This window comes from Montipora foliosa, chromosome 14 (genome assembly GCF_036669935.1).
Source record: "Montipora foliosa isolate CH-2021 chromosome 14, ASM3666993v2, whole genome shotgun sequence".
In the NCBI taxonomy this organism is placed as follows: Eukaryota; Metazoa; Cnidaria; class Anthozoa; order Scleractinia; family Acroporidae; genus Montipora; species Montipora foliosa.
In genome coordinates, this window is record NC_090882.1 from 11,206,432 (window position 1) to 11,231,649 (window position 25,218).

The 25,218-nt window shown below is 38.6% G+C and overlaps 2 protein-coding genes across 2 annotated transcripts; one reads left to right on the plus strand and one right to left on the minus strand.

Annotated features, from left to right (window-relative positions):
• Positions 1–678: 678 nt before the first annotated feature.
• LOC137985213 (GFP-like fluorescent chromoprotein FP506) lies at positions 679–5,922 on the minus strand. The gene is made up of 5 exons (XM_068832750.1): positions 5,905–5,922; positions 4,822–4,919; positions 3,617–3,841; positions 1,465–1,674; positions 679–844 (listed from the first exon to the last, which is right to left on the minus strand). Exons 1-5 carry the CDS (start codon positions 5,920–5,922, stop codon positions 712–714), a joined length of 684 nt encoding a protein of 227 aa, XP_068688851.1. The 3' UTR covers positions 679–711.
• Positions 5,923–15,563: 9,641 nt separating this feature from the next.
• LOC137985132 (GFP-like fluorescent chromoprotein FP506) lies at positions 15,564–21,327 on the plus strand. The gene is made up of 5 exons (XM_068832628.1): positions 15,564–15,671; positions 16,542–16,639; positions 18,947–19,174; positions 20,412–20,627; positions 21,140–21,327. The coding sequence occupies exons 1-5, from the start codon at positions 15,654–15,656 to the stop codon at positions 21,276–21,278; spliced, it is 699 nt and encodes a 232-aa protein (XP_068688729.1). The 5' UTR covers positions 15,564–15,653; the 3' UTR covers positions 21,279–21,327.
• Positions 21,328–25,218: the final 3,891 nt, after the last annotated feature.

The following is a 25,218-nucleotide window of genomic DNA, read 5'->3' on the forward strand; positions in this document are numbered from 1 at the left end:
CGTTGTCTATTCTGCTAAGACCGAATTATCTCTATATTCATACCTTCATATATCCAAATCTAACATTGTATGGTCATCCACTTATGTTATTAACTTGAGCAGACTAAATCTCCCACAAAGACGTACTTTAGGTTTTACATATATTTATTGTTAATGCATTTAATTGTTTATCAACGAATTTTATCAGGAATTTAAACACGAATAAGGACCAATCAGAACTAAGGCCTTGCATAAGTCTATTCTGACTTCAAGGTTGTTAAATGGCCGCCCTTTTCAAATGCAATTTGTCAAAGACAGATAAGCCTTGCGAATAAAAGATAATTGCCTAGGAAAAAAGGTGATTTTGCTTTCTCAAACATAAAAAATTCTGATCGTTGGTAAAAAAAAAAAAGAAGAAACTCAGGAGATTTCTCCTCTATGCTGCGTTTGGAGATTGAGTTATATTTTTAATGAGCACAACAACTTGAAATCAGATAAGAATCTTTTTCAGAGGGATGTGCATGAGTGGTCACTCAGTGTAATGGAATAGGTATTTGATGGAAATATCTGTAGAAGAAGGATGGATTGAGCATCTAGACAGCATTCATTGGTAAACAAATGTAAGGGCAATACTCAAAGTAGATTATTTCAAATGTGCTTTATTTCTTCTGGCCTTGTTGGGACTACATTGTCATCAGGGTATTACAACAAAGTTTTGAAAAGCCTTCTCGCTCACAAGGAGCTTCCACATGCAGAAGCGCTTCCCACCAGTTGCCATTTCTGGTCTCGGCCACCGAGGTCGGTCCTTACGATCTTATGCTCCACGAAGTGAAAGTCTGGCATCTCTTTCGGTTCAGTCTTTGCCCTGTGGCAAACAAAGAAAGATTCATTCTTGAGCATTGCATCCTGGAATTTGAAAAAGCATTGGGGGAAGGAGACTGATAAGAAGTCCTAATTGACCTCTTTAGCTTGCACCGTTGTTTTCCCATTTCAGACCACGTGATGTTACTCTAGCTAGACGAACAGCTTCTTTCAAATGTCGTCCTACACACTTGCATATGTACGCAAACTTATGAAAAAACAAAAGGAAAATTTCCCTTGAGAACATCGCGTGGTCTGAAATGGGAAAACAAAACGTACACAAGTAAAGGTCAACTTTAGCTGCTATGGTCTGTCACGTGTCCTTTTTTTTTAACACTAGACTTCACAGGAGACCTGATGAGATGTGTCAGCCTCTAATTCATCTTTCAATGATCTTTGACGTCCATAGTTAAATCCATAGAAAAGAAATAACAAGTTCATTAAAAGGAACAACATTTCTACTTTGATACCCAAATCGCTTGCGGCTCATGGAATTTCAATATAAAACTATCCATCATGTAGAAAAACGACACAACAACGTGGAAATTCATTTTTCGTTTTTGTTGTTGTCGCTTTCCGTACTGTGATATATCAACTATTTAAACGTTACTCAAAATAACTTACTTGTAAGTACTGCGGAACTGGCACCGGTGACGCTTATCACCCTGTAGCAGTAGGTACATGGTGACATCCCCATTCAGTATCCCAACACTGGGTACCATTTTCTCGGAGGATGGCTCCCAACCAGTCGTAGCCTTTGTCATCACAGGTCCATCAGCAGGAAAGTTAACTCCAACAAACTTGGATACGTGATAAAAGCAGTTATCTTCGACACTTTCAAAGAGGGAAAAAAAAAGATCGATATTAAAGAGATCATTGCATTCAATGAGAATTTATGCGGTTTTGTTAGCTTTCTTTCGCAGCTTCATAAATTACTCATTTGACTGTGATGATCTTTCATCAATCATCTGATATATCATATAATTATTCCCTACCATAAAACTGCAGTCCAAGTATTCAATTTTGACATTGCAAAAGAACTAAGAAATACTATAAACTACTGGTTGTTAAGAGAGGAAAGGTCTCAAATATGCCCCTGGGAGAAATATATATTTTAGCCTAGCCATGTAGAGAACAGGTTGTTGAGAAATTGAAAGTGGTCAAATTTTTAACAGCTGTGACTGAGGCACTAGCAACCGCTCACAATCTGAAATTAACCTTGATAAACAGAAGCAGACAGGTAAGCCAAAGTGTTGGATACTAACCAGAATGACTAACAATTAAGGCAAAAAGTAGAAGTATATCACGCTAAGCAAAACCACGGATGCAAGATCATGTGGCATTACATGGAGCTTCATGTCCCCATAGCATCATCTGATCATAATAATAATAATAATAATAATAATAATAATAATAATAATAATAATAATAATAATAATATGTCGAGTCTGATAAATGCGGGGCATGTGGAGGAAGAGAAGAAATGGTGATACACAGAGTGTCAGAATGTGGGGTTTTAGCTGAAAAACACTACACTAAAAGACCTGACAAAGTACTGAAGATACTGGCAAAGAAGTCAGCAGAAGAGAAAGGAATTGCGATTGATGAACAGAACAATAAAGAATGGGAAAGAGAAAAAGTGTTGGAAGGAGGCAACAAGAAGATGTACTAGGACTTAATATTCAACCTATGAAATACTGAATCAGCGAGACGACCTGATTTCAATGATGCTTAAGGCTGGACATGAAAGGATGATATATGTAGTGGATATGGCATGTCCAAGCGAAAAGAATATTCAAGAGAAAGTAGTCAAAAAATGACGAAAGTATCAGGAATTGGCGTTTGAACTTAGAGTTGGTTGAGCACCGGGCTGTCACGCGGGAGGTCGTGAGTTCAACTCCAGCCGGACTCAGGGTCTTTATATAACTGAGTAGAAAGTACTGCCTTTGTAACGACATCTGCGAATGGTTAGACTTTCAAGTGTTCTCGGATAAGGTCTATAAGCCGGAGGTCCCGTCTCATAACCCTTGGGTATAAATTCTGTGGGACGTTAAAAAACCCACACACTATTCGAGAAGACTAGGGCATGGAGTTCCCGGTGTTGTGGTCTGATCTCTAGATATAGGGGTTAGGTGTCAATTGGGACGAGATTTCTGTTCCTCTCCCCTGCCACTTCATAAATAGTGGCGAATAAATTAAATTAAATACGACCTGGATTTACCATCTTGATAATTCAGTAGTGATAGGGTGTTTAGGAGGTGGTATGAAAGAAAATGAGACGAATAAGAACGATAATTACAAATGAAAGAAACGCAAGAGATTTAGCAAATGGCATGTTGAGGACAGTACAGTACAAGAGTGAATCCCTGTTGAGGACAGTAATGTCAAGGCTTGTACAAGGGCCCGAGTGATGATTACATGAATGACCAAACGAGAACCAACTAAGTTACTGTTTTAAAAATCGCCAAATTTTGTCCTCTTGCAATTCGAGATCTGGATAACCAGATCTTGAACCAGGCCGTTTGCAATTATTCATGGACAATTGTAATATTTAGGGTTGTAATCCGTTCAGAAAAAAATAAGGGAATAAATTAAAAAAATAATAATAATAAAAAGTAAATTGAGCCTTGGGGTAGTGGGAGTAGAGACACCGTTGCATTAACTTTCAACATTTTTCTGGGGAAGTGCAGTAATTTTACTGTTTGAAATTAAAAATTAAGCTCAAACGTAATGAAGAAGTGAATTAGTGAACGAGTAAGGAAATGAATTGATATACCTCAAGCGTATATCTGCACTGGCTGTGCATACCGCGCCATCTTCAAACAGAAAAGACCTTTCCCATGTATATCCAGCAGGGCATGAGTTCTTGAAATAGTCAACTATGCCTCCGGGATATTTAGTGATGCACCTGTTTCCGTACAGAAACACTGCTGACAATATGTCAACGGAGAATGGCAATGGACCTCCTGTTTCCACATGCAGTTGAATACACTGTGTCCCTCTAAAAGAAAAACAAACAAAATTGTGTTAAAAATCAAGCGGCAAAGAAATTTTAAACCCAAAGCAAAGAAGAAAGCTGTTGAGGACCAAACTATCATCCTACTTCATCTAAACTTAGAGGAAGATATAGTCTGCTTCGAAAAGTAAATTACTGAGTCCATCTTGCGCCATTGGACGAGCTTTAAAGGCAACTTTTAAATCACATAAATTAAAACAGGAAATTTCTACCATTAAAAAGAAACGGTTTTTCGTCAAACAGTCTTAAAGGTAATTATTCTTTTAAGGTTTGATTGTGATCCGTTGTCACAAAGGAGTACAAATCAATGCAAACAATCCGGAAATATAAAAACGGGCATTTGAATTAAGCCAGTCCGTCACTGCAAAAGCGCGGTTGAGATGAAAATGTACGATTTGTCATTTTCAAGGTGAATTTCGCATTGTTTCGCTGTAACTTTAATCGCTTTTCTTGTAGTTGTAAATTAACATTCTCCTTGTATCTATCTATACACATGCATGCCTTTGTGAAATTTGTAATTTATATGTATCTTCATTACTTAATACTTTGAACTTTATCAGTCACCTCCTTAAGTTGTCGTGATTATTAAAGCCACTTGCACATTTCATAAGGTTTTTTGATGCATCTTTATTCATTCACTTATTTATTTTATTATGCACTATGTACCCAACATAGAAAAAGAAAAATTAACTATACAATAGTAAAATTACCTGGAAATACTACATATAATGGATTAGTGAGAAATGTGGGTAGCGGCCAAAGTAGCTAAAGCTTTTGTGTAGGCTACTACCACAGAAAAATAAATAGTCTTAATAGTCTTTTCAATGACTGTTTTAAGAATGATCATTATATAGCAAATATCATTGATTCCCTAGTTCTTTAACCTTCTTTCCGATCGCGTCGACATACCACGAAAATAAAGAGACGGAAGGTTGGTATTTGTCACGAAATGTTGACCCACTTACTTGTAAGGGTGCCCCGTGCCTTCGCCCTTGATTGTAAAATCATGCCCGTTGACACTCCCCTCCATATGGAATTTCAGGTTCATTTGGTCTTTGACACCCTGTATTCACAAAATGCAGAAAAATGTTACCGCATGAGAGCAAAGATGGCTGACAAATTTAAATTGATACAAGAAGATCAAAGCTTTAGTATTTTGTGGTCTTTCTTTACTTTACGGACCTCGCTCTTCTCTATTTGTCTGGTCACGGTGACCAGAAAAATACAGAAGAGCGAGGCTCCAATTAATAATGTGTAGTTCATAAGGACACACCACAACACCGGGAATTCTATGCCTTTCTCTGCGAAAAAAGTGTGGGTTCTTAAACGTTCTATGAACAATAAATTAAAGGGTTGTAAGCTGACGGGGCCTACTTACGGCTTATTGTAATTCTTGAGAATACTTGAAAACCTAACGATTACTAGGTGTCATTAAAAAGGCATCACTTTCTCCTTGGTTATTTTAAGACCCCGATCATAGATCCAGCCTAACTTCAAGCCAACGCCCTCCTTCACCGTAGAGCGATGCTTAACCAGTGGGCGGTTGATGTTAAATTAACCAATCATAACACACTTAACAAAAGTGCTTGATTGTGATTGAACGAGAGCAGTACAATTGATACCGGCCGGTAGGGAAAACGGAGATCGAAGACTGAAGATTGAATGTTATTAATACTGCAAACGAAGGCTCAAAAAAGGCTGTTGTTCAGGTTGATAAGCTATGTGCCAGTAAGTTATCGCATTTTCTTCGGCCTGGGCGTGTGAAAAACGAAGAACTAACTGTTATTTCGCCATGGCTAGCACTGATCAATTAAAAAACAGCAACAACTGAAATCTTTGTTTTCCGCCTCTTTGGTTGGTCTACTCTTGTTCGAGGTGTTTAGTCCAGGAATTAAAACATTCGATGTGCTGAGCTTGAATCAATTTCTCTACTTGAGGTAGTTTACTTGAGTGTTTGATTTCAATAAGACACAAATTTTCGCAACGTTCGAGGACTATAACTTTGGGAATGACCTGACACTAAGCTATCAAATGCCATCTTCACTTACTTGCTTTGAAAGAGCCATGTTGAGAAGAGATCGCTTGATGCCTCAAAAGTGATACAAAAGTCGAGTTGCAGTACACTCCGTCGCAGCCCAAACTCAACTGAATGTAGTGTTAGGATGGAGCAATTTTAAAGCCAAAGCGAAGGAAGAAAACGGACGTTGATTGGCTCAACTAAACAGGCTTATCTGGATCTTCACAGGTTCGCCTTGAACTTGACTCAATGGAACAATAGTTCCGCGTGACTTACAGCAATGTAGTTTTCCAAAGACTTTGTTAGATCTGTTGCGTAATTCTAAGCTCTGAAGTTATGTAATAAAGATCATAAAGCATCCCCACCTACTATCAAATTTAATCGACTGCAACTTCTAGAAAATTTAAATTAATCGACTAACCAGGCTTACAGATTTTTTCCTTCATTTTTCAAAATGCTGCTCATATTGTTTCCTTTGATAAATTTTTGACCACTGTGATAAGTTTTGTGGCTTCATTGAGGTTTCCCCCACCAGAAACTTTCCTTAGTTCGTTGTCACTACGTAGTTTAATATAAGAACCATTTGCTTAGTAACAACTAATCGTTTTTCATTGCTTTTGCTATTGTCGCTCCACTGAAAACAGTGCTTTTTGTGAATGGAAAATATAATAATAGAGGATCTCAAATATTTTAAAAGCAAATAAAGATCATTTGGAAAACACAAAAATTCCGGCCCTCGTAGAAAAAAAAAAGGGAGGCCTTGAGACCTAAATATGACCTGCCGAAGGCTACGGACTGGCCCTTTAGCTTGGTCGGTAATGAAATGGCAATCTCATCCGAAGGTGGAGGCGGGTTAAATTCTCACCCTGGTCAGAGACAATTCTTCTATATCAAGAGAAATCTTATCGTCTCATCTCCTTCAGGAGGAACTAAGAGTTCCACAAGTCCTCTAGCTTCGGCAGCCTCTGTATGGACAGCGAAATTTACGAAAATCAGTCAAACCAAAATTTTTTTGAGTGAACAGCGCCCACGTTTGGCGCTTCAGTGATTCTCACGAGTGCTCTTAGACTAATTTCAAAGCAGCGCTATTAGGTCAACAACATACAAAATAGCAAACAAAAAAGAGGTTTCTAATGAAGCGCTGTCTGAGTCTCCAGAGATGAAAACAACTGTGATTACTGAATAGTAGACATGGTACAGTGACTCCCTTTCTTGAAGATTGCAGTAATTAAAATTTGTTCAAAAGCAGGTACCTTTTTTGGATACCGAAAAATCATGTTTTGCTTGATCTTTTTAACATGTCTTACGTAAATCATTGCGAGGGTAATTAAGGAATGTGAAGCGCTTTGAACCCAACTGTGGAGGTCAAATGAAACGGTTTCTTTTTAATTATTTAAGAGCAGGAGGCTCCAAAGTATTTTTTTTTACACTTCAACTGTGTTTTATTTTTGTTGCTGCTTTATCATCGTAACACTGTGTAGAAGTTCCCTCTTACTATTAATAAAAATGTATTTAATTTACACTCTGTGCAGTATTTCCTTTTGTTGAACCGATCGGTCGAAACGTCCGAAACGTTTGCCGCGGTACCTTTTTTATGGCGGTTTGCTTTTTTCGAGCTGAGCAAACTTCTTTTAGTTTGCCCTTTAAACACTTCCTATATTTCTTTCTTTGCGACCCGGTTATAATGGTTGTTCTCATTTTCAACGACTTCGGAAATTTAAATGATTTCATTTAAAAAAAGTTTTCAAAGCTCAGCATATTGGTTTAACTATGTTTTCTTGTGGCAGTCGGGGGCATTAGAACCCCCCTATCGAAAGAACTGTCAAACAGACAGACAGACAGACAGCCTTTATTTTAGCACGATAAAGTTTTAAAGCTCTGCAGCTTGTGGGGTCATGCAAATAAAAACTAAATATCTAAAATATAAAACTATGATGAACATTAAACAGAGTTAACTGGAGAGAGTGTAGTGTAACGTAAAGTGCTAGATTTCTATCCCATATGAACCATGTGAGCGTTAGCCCTACTGATGGAACTGGGCCCACACAAGGACAGAGAAAAACTCTGACCAGGGTGGGAATTGAACCCACGACCTTCGGGTTAGATCTCCGCCGCTCTGCCGACTGAGCTACATGGTCAGACGGGAACAGGCCGTGGGAACTGAAGATGTTAAAGTCACGGCAATTAACATGTACAAGTACAAGGAAAGGTTCGTTTATACAAACGTTGGCCGTGTAGCACTTATATTTTAAACAGAGTTAACTGGAGAGAGTGTAGTGTAACGTAAAGTGCTAGAAATGATGGTTGTATAAACGAACCTTTCCTTGTACTTGTCACGTATGATGAACATTATACAAGCTATATACATAATTGCATCGTTAAAAATAAATAAATAATTGTTAAAAACTCTGACCAAAACTATTTCATCAAACAGTGAGTACTAAATTAATTTAAAGGGCGATAAGCATGCCCAATAACTCAAAATACGCAGATTTCCTTGTATGTAGTTAAAATCTGTACTAGATCGAAGTGTCTTTCAGTGTCAGTTACATGATATTTGCCTTGTGATAGCCTTCAGTACTCGATATTAAGTCTGACGGTTTCTTTGATATTGTACTTTTAAATTAGCTGTACTAGAACTTCAACTTGAAACATGACGACTAAAGCTTCATGTGTTATGGTATTTATGGCTGTTTGCTCATAAAATGGCTCAATAATTTTTTGGCCGTTTTACGGCTAATAGTTAAGCCCATTTAGACCTTATTGCATTCTCTCTTTGTACTGTAATCTACATAACTAGTGAAGCAGTATAAGCAGTGAATTCTGAAATGATGGCCCTATGCATTCCACAGCGCGGCGACATCAGAAGTCCTCGAGCCAATAACTTCAATTAAATAAGAGATTAAAAAGCGGATTCCTTGTTTGCATTGTAATCTTCCAGCGAAACTTAGTTTAAGTCACCTATCCTTGACTGAAGAAATGCAGCCCTCACAAACTCAGACGTCTTCTAAATGCCAACAAGCAGACACAACTTGCATTGCGCAAAATACTGAGTTCATGTGCAGTGGGATACTAGTATTTATTCAAAAGAAGCTTTAGTGCAAAAAGCCAACGCGAATGTTTTTCTCCGATAAAATAATGTTAACGTGGCGTCTTTCATTTTTATTGGGCATACTATTGAACGCTCCTAAGTGAAAAAAAGAAAAAGGAAAAAAAAACCTAACATCAACAAGTTCCTCTTTGGTTTCAGGCAAAACGCTGGAAGTGATCCTGCAGGAAATCCTTCTACGAAAGTCAATGCAAAGAGGTCAACTTTGTCATTTCAATTCCTCGGAATTTCACGTTTAAATAACTAAAGTGTCTCTGCAATGACAAAACGTTGAGCATCGAACTGAATTTTAGCAATTGCTGCCAATGTGGGCATGTTCCACATTAGAACGTCGCGGTCATGGGTTGACATTACATGTATATATTGCTAGTTCAAAATCTAACGCCGGTCTCACACAATGAAACTGAAGCAGCCGCAACGCGTTCTCTCTCAAGATTTCTAAAATTAAAGACTGCATCATCTGATGTTATTAATTACATAACCGTAGATGCATAGCTGAGCACGTAGCAGAAAAAAAAACTGATTCCAATAGCGCAAATGACGGTACACACACCAAAATGTTAGGTTAATAACCTGGATCTTCATGCAGTCCAGCAAAGTCTCCCTTAATTCCCTCATTGAAGGCAAGACTGTCTAGTTTATGATATAAAATTAAAGTTCATTAAAGGCACAACTAATTACGTCTATCAACAAAGAGTCTACAGTCTTAGTACATGATGAGTCAGTTGCCTCATGTAAAAGGACACTCCCGTTGAAAAAGCACCTTTTCCAGCTTTCAACACCCGCCGGGTCTAGAATTGGTCAAAGCTGATTGAGCCAGTTTTCCCGTTGTCCTTCATTGGATAAAAAGTTGTAATATCTGATATCGATAAGTATGAGCTGAGGCTGTCGATAGAGCAAAATCTTAACTAGTTCAAGCTGTGTTCAATATAGTCTTAGCTGTTCAGCCTTCATCATGTTAAAATTTTTAAGTTCAAGAAGTTATCTTCAGAAAAAAAGGTAAAGCATGCTTTTACGAGCCAGAGGGCCCAATTAGGCCGGCACTTATCTCCGGTTTCTGTAGCATGAAGCGACTAGGAGTATTTCTTCTCCCCCCTTAATGGGATGTTAGTCCATCGCAGGGTTACCCCCAGCATTAAATTCGCCTGTACCCATCATGATACACCCGGGAGGAGAGAAGCACCGTGAGAGTAAAGTGTCTAGCCCAAGAACACATCACAATGTTCCCAGCCAGGACCCGTACCCGGACCACTCAAGGCCACCGCGCCTCCACTCATCTTCAGTGGAAGGAAGTAAAATGAGGCGAGCTAATCGGCCAATCCTTCCAAGATGTAAAGACAGATCCGGCGCTAAAAAGTTCTTAATTGCAAACAAGAGCGTCACAAAACGCTTATAAACATATTTTAAAAAGTCATTTTTGTTGAATCACAAAACAACACAAATTCCTTGATTTTCAAAAGTGTTCACCACGATGCAACTAATTTCACAAGAACTCAGTGTCTGTAATTAACTTAAGTGTCTGCTAAAAATTCAATGAATTGAAAAAAGATTAGCGCCTGCTTGCTATGTTATGGTGGAAGCAAAAACAATTGCAAAGATTTTTAATTACGCCTTTAATTACTTCTTTAAGGGCGGCTGTAAAGTGGCGGCCTACTTCATCACAGGTAAAAAATCTTAATTAACTTAATCATTATATTAAATGTATATGTTTTTCCCACCGTTGTAATGATTATTCTAGCTTTCAATGTCTTATTTCCCTTAATTTCAGTCGGCTTGTTTATTCAAACAGAAAGAAGAAAGAACGAGTAAATTCTTAGTGAAGCCAGGAATTGCAATCACGGTTACACATGTACTCTCAGGGATGGTGGTGGAGGGGGTGGTGGTTGGGGTGGTACTTGCGTGGGTCTCTATGTTTTGTGTGCTGGGCAGCGAGGGAAGCCAACCAGAGATGCGGGACAATTAGCTCATATCATTTGCGCAAATATTTAAAAGATTTGTGGCTAGTTTAGGCTTACGTTTGGTCACTATTATGCCTTTCTGGCTCGCTTCACAATTAGCAAACCATGTGCGATATTTACGTCGGGAGGCAAAGTAATTAAGCGATCGCATGATAGTTGCTTTGTGATAGCCTCCAGCACTCATCATCAAGTTCAAGGATATGATTGTTATCTTAGTTTGTTATGCAAACTGACTCATTTCAAAGGCTTCTTCAAATAGCTCCGTTGCTCGGAAAGATCAAGGGGAGAAGAAGACGTCCAGGCCCTTCGTGTTTACTTTTGTATTAATTTAGCATCATTAGCCACTGTTAATAATTTTTGTTGTATATCACTGAAATAAGAGCTTACTATAAATCGAATCCTATGATTACAAACTAATTTGCGAGGAGGTGCTTGGCGAGGTATTTCAACTCCTGGCAGGTGCCACAAAGAACGCCTTTAACTAAGGAAGACAAATAGTTATTTTATGTGTTGCTTACACGTAAGGCCTTGTTTAAAGGTACAGTCAAAATTTAAGTCGGCATTTGCTCAAAGCTTTCTATGGCAACAGCTCTTATTCAAAATGTGTGATAAAATACTTAGAAATGTGGACAACGGAAGAGTGTTATGTCAGTTATAAATACAGAAAAAGGCTTTTAACTCAATTAACCATAGTGTAAGATGAACGAGCACGTTAGATTCACGAAAATGGAGCTGAAGTGGCTGGAACAAAATTTGACAAATGGAAGGCATTGTCAATGGGGAATTAATTATTATCATCTTAGGATGTAATTACTTTCGGTGTCCTATGCTGTTCTTTCTTGTATGTCAAACTATTTGCCCAATTGCTTAACAAGGTCAACCACTCCATGCATGTATGCGCATGATAACCTAATCTCCTCATCTTCCTGAGATGCTACCGAACTTATCGTTGAACTAGATCCTGATCTCGCTCTTGTCAGAGAATAGCTTGCATAAAAGAAGATTCAAGTGCACACCTTTAGTAAAAAATTACTGTTTTGCGGATTCCCCCCATAGTCTTAATGAAAACAATAACGAACAGCTTGGGCCCTTTGTGGTGATTAGTCTCTTCATTTGCAAACTCCCTGAGGCATAAAATGACTGGTTCACCAAAAGTGATCGGATCCTAAGCCTTGACAGTGCAATTGGCACCGGTACCGGTATCGATGACATCATGGGTTTTTCGCAAACAGTTTTATAGATAAGTATAATCTCTTTATGGTTTAATGTCTCTAATTGCTTCCGTCGCCAAAAAAAGGGACAAACAAACCATGAAATGGATGTAAAAACAGACAATTTCACCGATGAAACATTTGAAAAAAGTCCGGCACAGTTCATCACTGCAACAGAATTGTTGAGAGAAAATTTTGCCACATCAATTGCATCATCAAAGTCACGGTGATTTTCGTTTTGCTTTTTGTCCGTCTGCCATTTATAAAGTAACAGTCACACTGGGCGGAAATATCACACGTCTGTACACATCCATGCCTTCGTGGAATTTCAACTGACTTAAAATGAAAATAACTACTGAATTTAATAATAACAATAATAATAATAATAATAATAATAATAATAATAATAATAATAATAATAATAATAATAATAATAATAGTAATAATAATAATTTTTTTCTGGCTAAGTGCTTGGCTATGCATCTCGTTATGTAATAGGCCATTTCCGAGTTCATGTCTGCCTCTTCTTCCAAGCGAGTCTAAGTGCGGAGTCTCTACCTCGAGGTTGTGCGAAGTATATATGATTGAAAAGTAATTTTCATAAGAAAAACTTCGCACTTAGACTCGCTTTGAAAAGGTGGCAAACATGAGCTCGGAAATGGTCTACTGATATCATCAGTTGATGCGGTCTTGAGAAAAAAAATGCGTCGTGGATGTTTAAGTTGCATTTTGTGAGATCGGCGTCAGATTTTGGATCAGTAAAATGCCTGTTCATGATCACGACTCTTCAACCCATTGACGAGTAAAATCGTCTCGCCTCAGACAGAATAAAATACTAAGTCTGGCCAGTTTAGACCGGTTTGGGTGTCAAAGGGTTATTAATTAATTAATTAAAATTAATGTCAGAAGTTGTGACTCAATGCTAAGCACTGGAATTCTTAACTTCAAAGCCGTTGAATCTTACTTCGTGGCCTGGTATCGAAAAAAAAAGGGGTTTTCCTTAAGGTGACTGCAGTCGAAGAACTCCAAGACCTTGAAATGAGTTATTTACAATTTTGAATACCAAATGACCTTCCCAAACTACGACAGTTCATTAATTCATTGCGCCTCTTTGAGAACCGCAGCAGCTTAGAAAAGTGTTAGAAGAAAGACTCGGTTTACACAAGGATTGACATGCCGAGCATAAGGCACACTCGTGAAAGTGTGATTCTGTCAGTAAAAGGATGAAAGTACTATTTGTTTGCTTGAGTAGTTAATTTTGTTTTTACTCTTAAAATAAGTAGTTGTATACCAGACAAATCATGATAACAATTGTTAATGAAAATGACATTTGACCAATGCAGAAAGTGCGATAGCGAGAAGCTGGCTTGATGACTCTTTGACTTGTAAGCCGCCTTCACCGTTATTTCCACCAGCCTTTTGAAATTAGAGAAATTACATAGCAAACTGTTATATCAAAGAAATCATGTAACTGAATGCGGTAACGGTTAGTAAAAAACGTTTTGGCCTAAGGAAATACTGCACAGACTTTAAATACATATTCATCAATAAAGCGAAACCTCTTCTCAATATTGCTAGTAATGAGAAAACAAAAAGAATTTAGTATACATTTAACTATAAAAAACTGTGATAAAGTGTTACTTAAAGACATACTAGAAAAACGTAAGGCTAATGTCATTATCAAGCTGTTAATTGATGAGAAACGATAGTAAATAAATCAATAGATAAACGGCAGAGCGAATAATGACAAAATGTTCATTCAGACAAAGAGTTTAGCACGAATAGAGTCAGGCTGAGTGTTCAAGATTGGATTCCGTTCCTTTAGAAGCTTTTAGAAGAGGTATCTGATAAATTGGAAGTCAAATTTCGTGTGGCACTTTAGAAGTATCCGAAACTGGCTTTCTTTAAGAAGGCTTTGTCCCCATGGGCTTCCAAAAGGTATCTCCCAGTTGCCGATTTTTTGGTGTTCAATAATACATTGGAGGAGATATCGGGCTGTGTAGCCCATATAATCTGCATCGTACAGATCACACAAAAAATTGATACACCACGCATTGCTGATTTAACGGTTGAAGGCTTCATTTCTTAGTTACCAAAGTATTTACTAAATGTTTATTAAATTTTGAGCGCGTCGGATGCGGCGTTTATTCAAGGGCGGCGTTTATTCGAGGGCGGCGTTTATTTCAAACTCATATGTCTTAAATCACTGACAGCAATTACGGTAGATCAGTTGTAAATATTATTTAAAACAGACACAGGTTAAAATGTCTCACATTTTTGATGAAATAGAATCGTAATTGTCTGGTTTGTGATCAACGTTCAGAGAATCAAAAGCGAGGGCGGCGATTACTCGTATTTTTCCTTCCATCTGCAGCGTCAGATGGAAGGGCGGCGTTTAATCAAGTAAATACGGTACGCCCTCCAAATATAGTCTTAGCTAAATTAAAAAAGAAACCTTTTCATTTGACCTCTACGGTTGGGTTCCAAGCGCTTAATATTTCTTTTAATTATTTAGTACCTCTCTACGATCAATTTTATGCAAGACACGTCCGTTCTTGCAGAGTTCAAAAGATCAAGCAAAATATGATTGTTCTGCATTTGAAAAATGTACATGCTTTAAACAAACGGGAATCAGTCAGGGGCACCCAACGTCAATTTTCGGAAAATATCTGTTCGGAAGACGATTTGAGATCTAGAATTTTCGGATCATTTGTTGTAAATTTCCAGCTTGCCTTCCTGTCCTAGGATTTTCGAAGGTCTAAAAAATGGTATAATGCCCCATTTTAAACGGATTTTTAGCCTAAAAAGGTCACCTAGAATTTTCTGGACCCTATTTTCTAGCTGAATTTTTTGAAAAGTTAAGTTTTGATCCCTAACCCTAACCCTAACCCTAAGCCTAATCCTAACCCTAACCCTATTAGTTTATAAGCTATTTCCGGGGGGAAAGAAATGTAATTATTTATTTCTAATTCTCAATAAATTTTGTCGTTGTCGTTGTCGTTGTCCTAATCCTAACCCTGTCGTTGACAATACCCTTGAAATTAGTTCGTCAACACTTATGGGAATCAAGCGCTAAACAATGAATCCAAATAACCTTGGTCCAGATTTCATAGAAGGACACAATACAAGAAATATGTTAATTTGAAAAATGGAGGAAAACACTGTTAGACTGATTTTGCAATTACGTTTGCTAGTAGTTGGAGCTTCACAGTTCAGAATTACGTAACAGAACTAACGAAGACTTTGGGAAACTACATTGCTCAGATTGCTGTAAGTCACGCGGACTTCTTGTGGAACTATTGTCCCACTAAGTCAAGAACCGGACGAACCTGTCAAGATCCAGATGAGCCAATCAACGTCCGTTTTCTTTGTTCCCTTTGGCTGTAAAATCGCTCAACTTTAACATTACATTCAGTTGAATTTGGGCAACGACGGTGTGAACTGCAAGAGAGTTACCCGACTTTTGTATCACTTTTGAGGCATCAAGAGATCTGTTCTCAACATGGCTCTTTCAAAGAACGTAAGTGAATTTTCGATTCGGACTAGCGAGATGGTATTTAATAGCTTAGCATTATACAGTCCTCAAATGTTGCGAAAATTTGTGTCCATTTTTGAAGCCCACACTTGCTTATTGAAATCAACGGCTCCTGCAAGCTACTTCACCAGAGAAACTTTTAAGCTCAGAACAGTGATTTCTTTATTCCTGAATTAAACATGTTAAAAAAGTGTGTACCAACCAAAGACCTGGAAAACCAATATTTCGTGCCTGTTATTAAAATTGATCAGTTCTACCTATATGGTGAAAATGGGTTGGTTAATCGTTTTCCACCCAAACAAGCCAAAAGACCCTCGATAACTTATCAGAGAAGCAGAGAAGCTTAGAGATTAAGAGTTTTCATGCAATGTTCGGTCTATTTTCATTTATTGTCATGAACCGCCTACCACATCGGTCAAGGGTGCGGAGGGCGTTGGCTTGAACCATGGCCGGACCAACAATCAGGGTCTTAAAATAACTAAGGAAAAAGTGCTACCTTTGCAATTGCATCTGTATTTCATTAGGCTCAAGTTTTCTTTTATAAGGACTGTAAGCCTTAGACGCCGCTTCATAACCCTGGGTTAACTTTATTGTTTATAGATTTCGTGGGACGTTTAGAACTCGCACACTATTTGCAAAGAGAAGGGCATAGAATTCCCGGTGTTGTGATTTGTCGTTGAATTGCATACTATTAATGGGAGCCTCGCTCTGTCGTATGATGATGATCAGCACCTTGTGGGAATAATCAAAGAAAAACAACTAAAACTGAAAAATATAGTAAAGCTTCAATCTTTTTTTTGTGAATTTAAATTTGTGAGCCATGTGGTGATAATTTTCTGCATCTTGTGCATACAGGGTCTAACAAAGAACATGACGACGAAATTTCGCCTGGAAGGGTGTGTTGATAGGCATAAATTTGTAATCACGGGCCACGGCATTGGAGATCCTTTCGAGTAAGTGGTTTAACCTTTTTTGTAAGATATACTGTCTAACTTTCGATTCGTCTATTTATTTTTGCAATATGTCTACGCTATCATGAGAAAGGTTAAAGAATCAGGGAATCAAAAGATATTTTCCATGTAATGTTCATTCTAAAAACAAACATGAAATGAAGCGATTTATTTCCGATGCTGACTCGGGGATACTCCGAAAAATTTCGGGTGCTCATTTGCGGGAGTCAAACATACGAGTTCGGATGCCCAACCATTGAGCCCGTGGGAGCCTGGTTCCCGATACTCCCCCGCTACGTCCCAGGGGTAGGGGGATAGATAGATAGATAGATAGATAGATAGATAGATAGATAGATAGACGTTTATTAAAAATACCTTAATAGCAGCTAGAGGCTGAATTGCAAAGGTGTACAAATTATGTAGTAGAACTAAACAATAAAATCTAAGAAAGAATTAGTTTACATATATAATTACAATAAATGTCAGTTAAAATGTCTTGCGCTTAATGGAATGAAAGTATCTCTGAACCGGTTTGTTTTAAAGGAAACTCTAAATGGTCTGCGTCGTCGTAATTCCATGAGTTGATCTCGGTTATCGAAAGGCAGTAAGCGATATAGACAATCCAAAGGATTGGAAACAATGCTGTTGAAAAATTTTAAGCAAAGGTCTTCTCTCCTGTCCTTTAGGGTTTTCAGCCCTGCCATCTGAAGCGCTTCTCTATAATGATTATCATAACCGTATATAATTTTCAAGGCTCTCTTTTGGACACGCTCTAAACTTAAGCTCAAATAGTTGGGGAGACTATAATGGTAGACCTGACATCCATAAAGTAAGACAGATTGAATACAAGCAACATAAAATTTTGCTAATTCTGATGATGGTGGGGACCGTGGTTTCAATTGACTAGTGCATAAATATTAAAGAGCAGAAAAGAGAGAGAAGAGGCGACAAAATTTGATAACTTTATGCCTCGAGAGAAGCCGAGGAAGGAGAAGAAGAGAAATTTTCAATGAAGAACAACGTAAAGCTAAGAGAAAAAGAGCGAGAGACAAGACACTTAGCTTTTACCTTTCAGGTAATGTTTTCCTCGCTGCCTCACATACTTTGTAAAACTCGCTGAAAAAAACGAAGAAGGCCTGAAAACGTTTGCAATTCTGTGTTGACAGAGATTCTGGCATATTTCAAAAAACACATTGTATAGGCTTCTTTTGTGTGAAGTGTATGTCCAGTCGTAAGCTGTTTTGTTTGAGTGTGAAATTGAAGTCGAGTTAGCGAATAGGCCGAGTTCGATATATCAATATTTAGGCATGGCTACGAGGCTTTATGGTCAAATTTCACGGTTGAGTTATCTTTCCTTTCTCTCACAAGTGTCAAGGGAGATTTCAAAATTAATCATAAAGCCTCGTAGCCAAGTGTGAATATTGATATATCAAAAGTGGCCAAGGTCTAGGTCATTTTGTAATTTAGATACACTGATGATAGTTTAGTCTTCAATAGCTTTCATTTTTGTTTTAGGATTTTAATAGACCACTTTTAACATATTAAAATTCAGTCCTAAACAAAACGCATTATCTCGAGACTCTGCAGGGGCAGCCAACGAATCTGTTCCTCACATTAGCTGTTCCCCAGAGGAATCTTGCTGGCTGGCAAAAATACAGGTGTTCCGATGAGCTGGCTGGGAAATTTTGTCATTGATAGAGGTTTTGCCTGGCAATTACTGACTTTTTCTAGCATTTCAATCCGAGCTGGCTGTAGAAACTCTGAAGACTGAGGACGACTAAAAAAAAAAAAAAAAAAAAGACCCCTTCCCTCTCCCAGAGAGTAGTCACAAACATACGACGGCTGGTCAGAGTGATTGCACTTTCGGAAAAAACCTGTTTTGTCCCGGTTTTATCGCTTTGGTTCGTTCGTTTTGGATTGAGGGATTTGAAAGCGCGCGGAATTCCTGGCTGGGAAATAAATTTGATCAGCTGGCTGGAAAACCAACCAATTTTATCTAGCTGGCTGGGAAATTTCTTTTGTGTCTTGCTGGGAAAAAGGAACAGATAATGTTTTCCCAGCAACACTGAAAAACACCTGAAAATGCCTTAATAACATTCATTTTCATTAACTGGGGTACAATAATACATTTTACAACAAATTGGTCGTTGGGTGCCCCTGACTCTGGGGAATAAGCTAATACAAATCCTCATATTTATTCCCCAGAGCCTCGAGATGATGTCTTTTGTTTAGTACTAAATTTTAATATATCGAAATTGGTCTTCCTTGGTTGCTTTTATTTGGTAATACGATTTTGTTCGTATTGTTTAGAGGGAAACAGACTAGTATTGATCTGTGTGTGGTTGAAGGGGGACCACTGCCATTCTCCGAAGATATATTGTCAGCTGTGTTTGACTACGGAAACAGGGTCTTTACTAAATATCCTCAAGACCTTGTTGACTATTTCAAGAATTCATGTCCTGCTGGATATACATGGCAAAGGTCTTTTCTCTTTGAAGATGGCGCAGTTTGCACAGCCAGTGCAGATATAACAGTGAGGTACATAAATTAACTCAGTCACTCTAATATCTTAATAACAAATGGAAAGCCTTTGGTTTGCTCCATTTGAGACTTAATCTTTGGTTTTTGGTGGTAATTAGCCACAAAGTCAAATACTACCTTGAGCCGACCGGTTAATGGTTGAGGAAGTCTCCTTTATGGTTTTGTTAGTCTCTGGCGCCCCAATCTCAACTTCTCACTTTCAATTATCCAACGACCTGATCTCTATTGCTAAGGCAAAGTAATCAACACTATAATCAACTGGATAGGTTTTTCTCCCTACGAATTTGAGACCTTCCCCGTCTCTTAAGGACGTTTGCGCCAATTGTTTCTGCGCATCCTCACTGCGCACGCAAATGAACATGCCACGTCATACACGAGCGCGCGCGCTAAGTAATAAAATGAGAAATGATAAGGCAAAAGGCCATTGCTATAGCTTTGCCTGGATTTAACGGTCTTAGACGTTCGGTGACCCCTATTTTTCTTTCCAGAAACGGATTTTATTTACAATTATCTCCACGTTGTCCAAAAATGAACCAAAAATCAATGTGGGAAGTTAAAAAAATTTCAAGATTTCTGCTCACGGGACATCAAATCTTGCCATCCTGCGGCTGCAAGGCGAGTGAAACTGTGGTCACTAAATGCGAACTTGACCTTTAAGGAACCTCACCAGTTGACTAAATTCACTTAATAAGTCCACTTAAACAATATTTGGCAGAGAAGATTTCACTTCAAAGATTTAATTGCAATATATTTGGGTTTACAGACACTGGCCTTCTTCGCTAACGAAGCCCGATTTTGTCACATTTTGGGTGTTTTTCCGGGCATGTTCTCTCCAAAACGAAGTCGGTGACCCCCCATTTTTTTTACATTTCTGACAGAACTAACTCATCATCTTACAGTGGTAAAAGTTTCAGAAAAAAATCAATGTTGAAAAATTTTCGCGCGAACGTCCTTAACAACCAATTAAGCACACTTTTCATTCCATCTTCATTTCGAACGTCGAAATTAAATACTTGGACTGTGATCACTATTTGTATAAGCCTATGTATATAAGCACACCCTCGCACGAATGAAATCATTTTATGGTTATCGTAGAGATCATTGATGGTAGAGACATCATCACACTGAAATGAGCAATTTATGACGTTGCAAAAGATGTCTGAAAAAATTGCATAAATTTCTCATTTCCCTGCGATGGTCTCTATTATCGATCAAATTGTTTTTACTTCGATAGTGTTGAAGAGAACTGCTTTTATCACGAGTCCAAGTTTCATGGAGTGAACTTTCCTGCTGATGGACCAGTGATGAAAAAAATGACAACTAATTGGGAACCATCCTGCGAGAAAATCACACCAATACCTAACGAGGGGATATTGAAAGGAGATGTCACCATGTTCCTCCTTCTGAAGGATGGTGGACGTTACCGGTGCCAGTTCGAAACAGTTTACAAGTACGTCATTTTGTTTTTAGATAAATAGTTCTGAATTCACTTTTTGAGGGTGACCATCATTTGAAAGAGCCTCTATTGAATGCATGAGCCCAACTTCGAAATTAATAACGGCTAGTTTAGTGTAGCATAGCCGACAGAAACCATCTTTTTTTTAAAACAAAAAAGTGAATTTCCACGTCTTTGATTTCTTACATAATAGATAGTTCCATATTGAAATTCCACTAACCGTAAACCACTTGAGAACCATGATAGAAATTAGATTAATTCCACCAACCTGTCGAGTGTGGAAAAAAAATTAAAGAATGCGTAAGAGACAATGGATCAGTCCTTGTCTAAACGTATGAAAGGCGAGTTTCAATCAAGTTTACTGTTCTCCATTGCCCCGGGGACCATTGTCCACTTACCAGTTTTCTCTAGTGCCAAATGGCAGTCAAGACATGGTCTTCTTGCTTCCCTTCCTCTCACATTCCAGGATGGAATGCTAAAGAGTGATTCTTTTCTGTTCTTCACAGAGCAAAGTCTGACCCAAAAAAGATGCCGGAATGGCACTTCATCCAACATAAGCTCACCCGGGAAGACCGTAGCGATGCTAAGAACCAGAAATGGCGACTGGTAGAAAATGCTATTGCATACCGATCCACATTACCCTGATAACAATGTAGTTCCAACATGCTGTTGCATGTGCGTGCTCATTACCCTGATGACAATGTAGTTCAAACCAGGCCAGTAGAAATAAAGCACATTTGAAACAATCTACTTTGAGTTGTTTTCTTACATTGATCCACTAATAAATGCTCCGTGACAAGAAAATTAATCCATCCACCGTATATATCAATAACCGCTTATTGCGTTACACTCGCACCCCTCTGAAAAAGATTCTTATCTGATTTCAAGTTGTTACTCATTCAGCACTTTGATGACCAAATGCATCTTAGAGGAGAGTGCTGCTGGGTTTTTTTTTGTGAGATGAGGAAGCAAACTCGCTTTTTCTGAGGCAGTTATCTATAATTCACGAACAATAAACTTTGAATATTGGCAAATGCATGTCAAAAGACCATATAACAACCTTGGAAACAGAATAGATTTGTCCAATGCCTTCTCATTGGCAAATGAATGTTTTCCTAATAGTCCGGTCCTTGTTGCTTTTTCATTTTCCCCTAAAATTCGTTGATAAATAGGTTTTTAAAGTTAATGCCGAATTGCTGTCTGATCATAAGGTACAGCAGCCAGCCTCATTTCTGAGTTTACAAGTGCTAAGAGTGGTAGCGTTCTTTATTTTGTGTGGAATATAAAGTGAGGCACAGCGTTGTGTACGAAGTTCTTCGGCAAACTTATACGCTAGGTATACCTATCGATAGAGTGCCAACGAGCAAAAACTTGCATTCTGGCAACGGCCAAAATGTCCTGCATAGGAAAATTGTGTGAAAACAAATCCTGCAGAGTGATGAAGCCGTAAAAAGTGGGACACGCCGTGTCAGTTACGGCGATAAAAATTTAAAAGATCCTCAAACTCACTTACTTAACTGATTAGACTGTGTAATGCGAAGCACTAGTTTTCAACCCCATATGAACCATGTGAGCGTTAGCCCTACTAATGGAAATGGGCCCACACAAGAATAGGGAAAAACTCTGACCAGGGTGGGAATTGAACCCACGGCCTTCGGGTTAGATCACCGCCGCGTGGTCTGGTTCTAACGTGGTCTTGGTCGATCAAAACTCACTTCCGGCGTCTCTGCACAGTTGTTAATTTTCAGACAATTAAGAGACCGCGAGGCGTCTCGGGATTGAAAATGCTTTGTTGTGGGGGAGTGGGGTTAGGTATTGGAACAAAAGAACTAATCCAAGCTGCTCTTACTCACACACGAGAAAGACATGAATACATAGCAACTTAACAAGAAAAGAAGATCATACAGGTCTGAGAAAGATAGATCTTGGGTGTTCTGGGTACAAAACTAAATAAAATTGATTTTCAACTCGAATCACCCACCCTCCGTTCCTCAACCCTGAAAGTTCAACGGTGGCCTGCTGAGAACTTTCCGCAGCTGTTTTTTAAGCGTATGGCGAAGCTGTCTACTGGAACGAAAAGTAAAAATTTCTTCTTTGTCTGTTCGATTGCAACGCACACATTGCGTGAGAGCGGGGTTCGCTACTCAGATCAATAGCTGACATCAATCGCCAGCCCGTATCTCCTCTGAAAATGACCAACATGATGTCTTCGTCAAAATAAGATAGAAAGGAATTCAGATCTCGTAGGGCGAAGTTACAACCGTGTGGAATGTGAATTCGTCAAGACAGCGATAACGCAGTTGGATACCAGAACAAAAACTTGTAACGTCTCACACAGAAAATCAGAAAACTAAGATTGTTAGTACGTATAGTATGGAAAAGATAGAAGGAAACAAATCATGAAAAGGAGAAAGAATAGAGGTGTAATGTTTGTACAAAGAAAAGTGGCGTCGTTAGTCATTAAATCGCTCATGGTTAGATTCTGCTGAGAGTTAAACCAGATGGACACGGTGACCGAAGCTGTGCACGTGTACAAGCCATCGTATCCTCAAAGGCAATTTCTGACCAAATTTGCAGTAAATCTTATAGAAAGGTATCGGTTATTCCGATCAGTGACAATTCCTTCTTATTACCATAAAAAATAATTGTAATACCAAGATCTCGCAAACGCGAGTCAAAGAAGAGTTTCCATTTTACAAGATTATTTTGGTCTGAATATTTTTAATCCAAGTCGACTTTGAAGCTTTTGCGAATAGGAGGACGTCAACCATTTTCAGTCCTCCTTGATCGCAGCTGGCAATCATAATATCGTGCTTAATTTTATCACCACTGTCTCCCAACAGAAAACTGTAACGAAGGTTATTTACTTCATTAATTGCCTCGTGGTCTGTTGGCAAAGGTGACAATATGCAGACGATTAAACTTTTTGAAACTGTTATTTTACCCAACAGGCTAAGAAGACGAAGTTCCCAAGAGCTCAGACTAGTCTCGATTTTTTGTTTTTTGGTCGTAATTCACTTCCGTGACTAGTGTCGTGTCAGTGGACAACCATACACCCAAAGCCTTAACTTTCAGCTCTCATCCTTTTTAGTTCAATTTCAGGAAAGAGATTCTCCTTGCAATCTGCCTTTTCTTCAATCCAAAGAGCCTCCGATTTGCGAAGTTTTGTCGATAATATTAATTTGTTTCTTTCGGTCTCTTTGCATTGACATGAGTTTGACTATTTTTTTTTTGCACCTTAATATTTGTGGCGATTGTCATAACTTTGCTAAAGACAGACTGACAACCGGGACAAAGTTCGTGATCTATTTATTGTTCTCGGGACTAAGAAGTCACGCAGGAACTATAAACGTGACATCTCCCCTTCGTAAGCGATCTAAGTCACGGCCGTGTGAAATCTATGAAACCATGAACTAGAAGCTACAGAGCAAAATCTTAACTTTGAAACTCGGAAGTGTCTATAAAGTCTCAATCAAACTCTGGGGTGCCCTTTGAGTCCTCCTTATGATTTAGTCAGCTGACGATACATGAACCTGTTTTCTGTCTCGTGCTTTGCATTTCTTTTTTTCACTCCCAAATGAGCTGCATTTATCCAAGGTAGGATTTCTGGACGCTGCGTTGAATAATTATACGATCTCCCTTGAACATCAACCCCTGGTCACAGCTTATCTCATTCCCGTAATTCTGGTGCAGCTTGGTTTCCGGTGGTGTTTCCTCTTTGGTTTGTTGCCAACCATACATGACAACCTTGTGCAGCTGCTGAAGCTCTGGATCTTTGATAGTCTCGTCAGTCAGCTTTTGAAGCATGGTCTCAGATATGAGTCCGGTCTCGATTCCACGACGTGAATTTCAAAGTAATCAGGCTGACCTGATAGTTCGTCCGGAAAACAGGCTTTAGAAAGTGCATCTGCTCAGACACGCTTGCTACCAGATGTGTATTTCACTTTGACTGCAGAAGGTTTGATTCTGAGTATCATCTTCTGTAGCCGGAGGAGCGCTTGTTGTATAGGTTTCTTCAAGACACTTGCAATGGTATGTGGTTACTTTCTTCGGTCACTTCACGTAGTTGTCCATACAGATAATCATGGAAGCAATCGCAACCAGAAGACAAACGCCGAGATTTTGTTTCCAATTATGCATAATTCTGCTGACTCAGAGTCAATGCTTTCGAGGCATAGCTCACTGGTCGCCCGTTTTGTAGAATCACAGCGATCATTTCTTTTGAACAGATATGTATTGCTAGCGAGGATTAACTAACCACGGTTCTAAACAACTCCATTTATTACACCAGCTTTCTGTCAGTCGCTGTACTTTTCACAAGGGAGGTTGAATAGGGTTCAAAATCTAAATTACAGCAAATCGCGTTAGTGATATGAAAAACAGTTATCCCTTATAATCAAGCAAAGATATTTACCCAGTGGTATCTCACAGTTTCTCTCAATTCCTCTTACTAGCAAGTGACTTAAGTTGCGTAATCATGTCTATGACGTCACCTAACAAATTCTAATCACGGATTGTTGGCGATACACTCCCCCGCCAAAAAAAAGGTTACAGTAATCATAGTAAATAGTATCTGAGAGTTCAC